The sequence below is a fragment of the Lathyrus oleraceus genome, chromosome 2 (assembly GCF_024323335.1).
Source record: "Lathyrus oleraceus cultivar Zhongwan6 chromosome 2, CAAS_Psat_ZW6_1.0, whole genome shotgun sequence".
Classification (NCBI taxonomy): Eukaryota; Viridiplantae; Streptophyta; class Magnoliopsida; order Fabales; family Fabaceae; genus Lathyrus; species Lathyrus oleraceus.
The window spans coordinates 14,264,803-14,266,941 of record NC_066580.1 but is presented as its reverse complement, the minus strand read 5'-3'; the positions used below and the strand labels follow the sequence as shown (position 1 = coordinate 14,266,941).

Here is a 2,139-nt window from a genome sequence, read left to right as displayed (position 1 = left end):
TGGCCTTAGTTCGTGCAACAGATGCAACAGCAACATAACCAATTCATGCAACAAATGATGCAACAGTGGAATGGTGGTCTTCATCCTCAAGGGGTTCCACAAGAAGTTGTAGGTGGTAGTTTTCGGGAATTCTTTCGCATGAATCCTCCTGAGTTCCATGAAGGATTAAATCCTCTGAAGGCTCATTAGTGGATTACCAGCATGGAAAGGATTTTTCAGATAGTGCATTGTAGTGAAGAGAATAAGGTTGTGTTTTCTTCTCACATGATGAAGGGTCCCACTATAAGATGGTGGGAGAGTGCGTCGACTCTTATGACCAATCAAGGAGTACCTAGGGATTGGGAGCAATTTAAGACTACTTTATTGGATAATAATTTTACTAGTTCTTTGAGGACTCAGAAATAATTTGAGTTTCAGCAGCTTAGACAGGGTACTATGGTAGTAGCTGCGTATGCTGAGAAGTTTGAAGATATGGCTGCTTATTCTAGACAAGCCGAGTATGCACCAGATGAGAAGTGGAAGATTGATCAGTTCCTTTTTGGTCTAAGAGGTGAATTTTCTCATAGTGTTTCTCAAAGGGAATTCACTACATATGCTGAATTGTTAAGGCAATGCTATGTGGGTGAGAACAGTTTGAAGAAGGTTCAAGAAGAAAGGGATCAATATAGGAGTGGACAGAAGGATGAAGGGAGGCCAAGTAACCAATTTAGGCCTAGACCTCAAGCTTTCAAGGGGAAACAAGTGCAACATGCAATACCTAACCATCCTCCGCTATGTCAAGTATGTAAGAGGTCTCAGTTTGGAAGATATGCTGGAAGTGGAATTAAGTGTTTTACTTGTCAGAGGGAGGGACACATGGCTAGGGATTGTCCTCAGAATAAGAGTCAGATGCAGGGGAGGAGTACCGGTCGAGTTTATACTTTGGATGCAAGGAAGGCTAAGAGGAAAAATGCCTTAATTACTGGTACGTGTCTCGTGAATGATCATCCTTGTTTTGTACTGTTTGATTATGGGGCGACACACTCTTTTGTATCAATTCAGTGCATGAAGTATCTTGGCTTGTAAGCAATTCCCTTGTCTCCTCTTATGGTGGTTACTACCGCCATGGATGATGTGGTTGAGACACCGTTGATTTGTGAAAATTGTTCTCTCTCGGTGAATGGTAGAATTTTACAGATTGATCTTATTTGTTTTCCACTTAAGAAGGTTGATGTGGTTTTGGGGATAGATTGGCTTTCCGCCAATTCGATGTTTATTGGATGTGAAGAGAAGTCGATTATCATTCCATCTAGTGAAGCTACTCCAAAGGATGTATTAACTACTATCTTGGAAGGTACGGTTGGCATGGTTAATTTCTTATTTGAGAAGGAAAAGTCAGTTCTCTTGGTTCTCACCAAGGAATCTAACGACAATCTGAGTGTTACACAAATTCCTATCGTTTGTGAATTTCCGGAAGTTTTCCCTGAGGATGTCACTTCTCTTCCTCCTGAAAGGGAAGTGGAATTCTCTATTGATTTGATACCTGGGACGGCTCCAATCTTCGTTTCTCCGTATCGTATGGCACCGCTCGAGTTGAGAGAGTTGAAGGATCAATTAGAAGAGTTATTAACCAAGAATTTAATCTGACCTAGTGTTTCACCATGTGGAGCTCCAGTGTTATTAGTGAAGAAGAAGGATGGTATTATGCGGTTGTGTATTGATTATCGCCAGTTGAATAAAGTCACCATTAAGAACAAGTATCATCTGCCAAGGATAGACGATTTGATAGATTAGTTGAAAGGAGCCTATGTGTTCTCGGAGATTGATTTATGATTGGGATATTATCAAATAAGAGTTAAGAATTTGGATGTACCAAAGACCTCATTTTGAACCCGATATGGCCATTATGAGTTTCTTGTAATGTCGTTTGGTGTGACGAATGCCCCTACTGTTTTCATGGACTACATGAATCAGATATTTCAACCTTACTTGGACCAGTTCATGGTGATCTTTATTGATGACATTCTTATTTATTCTCATACTCCCCAAGAGCACGGAGAACGCCTAAGGATTGTTCTATCAGTACTGCAAGAGAAACAACTTTTTGCCAAGTTAAGTAAGTGTGAGTTTTGGATGAAAGAAGTGAAGTTTCTTGGTCAT

The 2,139-nt window shown here is 40.4% G+C and overlaps 1 protein-coding gene across 1 annotated transcript; it reads left to right on the top strand.

Annotated features, from left to right (window-relative positions):
• Window positions 1–435: 435 nt before the first annotated feature.
• On the top strand, window positions 436–1,626 carry LOC127121653 (uncharacterized). Its single transcript, XM_051052107.1, has 2 exons — window positions 436–964; window positions 1,067–1,626. The coding sequence occupies exons 1-2, from the start codon at window positions 436–438 to the stop codon at window positions 1,624–1,626; spliced, it is 1,089 nt and encodes a 362-aa protein (XP_050908064.1).
• The last annotated feature ends 513 nt before the right edge of the window (window positions 1,627–2,139 follow it).

What these genes read in the sequence shown, in the direction of transcription:
- LOC127121653 (XM_051052107.1), top strand. Translation starts at nt 436, where the DNA reads ATGGTAGTAGCTGCGTATGCTGAGAAGTTTGAAGATATGGCTGCTTAT. An exon ending in GAAAAATGCCTTAATTACTG is followed by an intron (nt 965 to 1,066) that starts GTACGTGTCTCG and finishes TTGGCTTGTAAG; the next exon opens with CAATTCCCTTGTCTCCTCTT.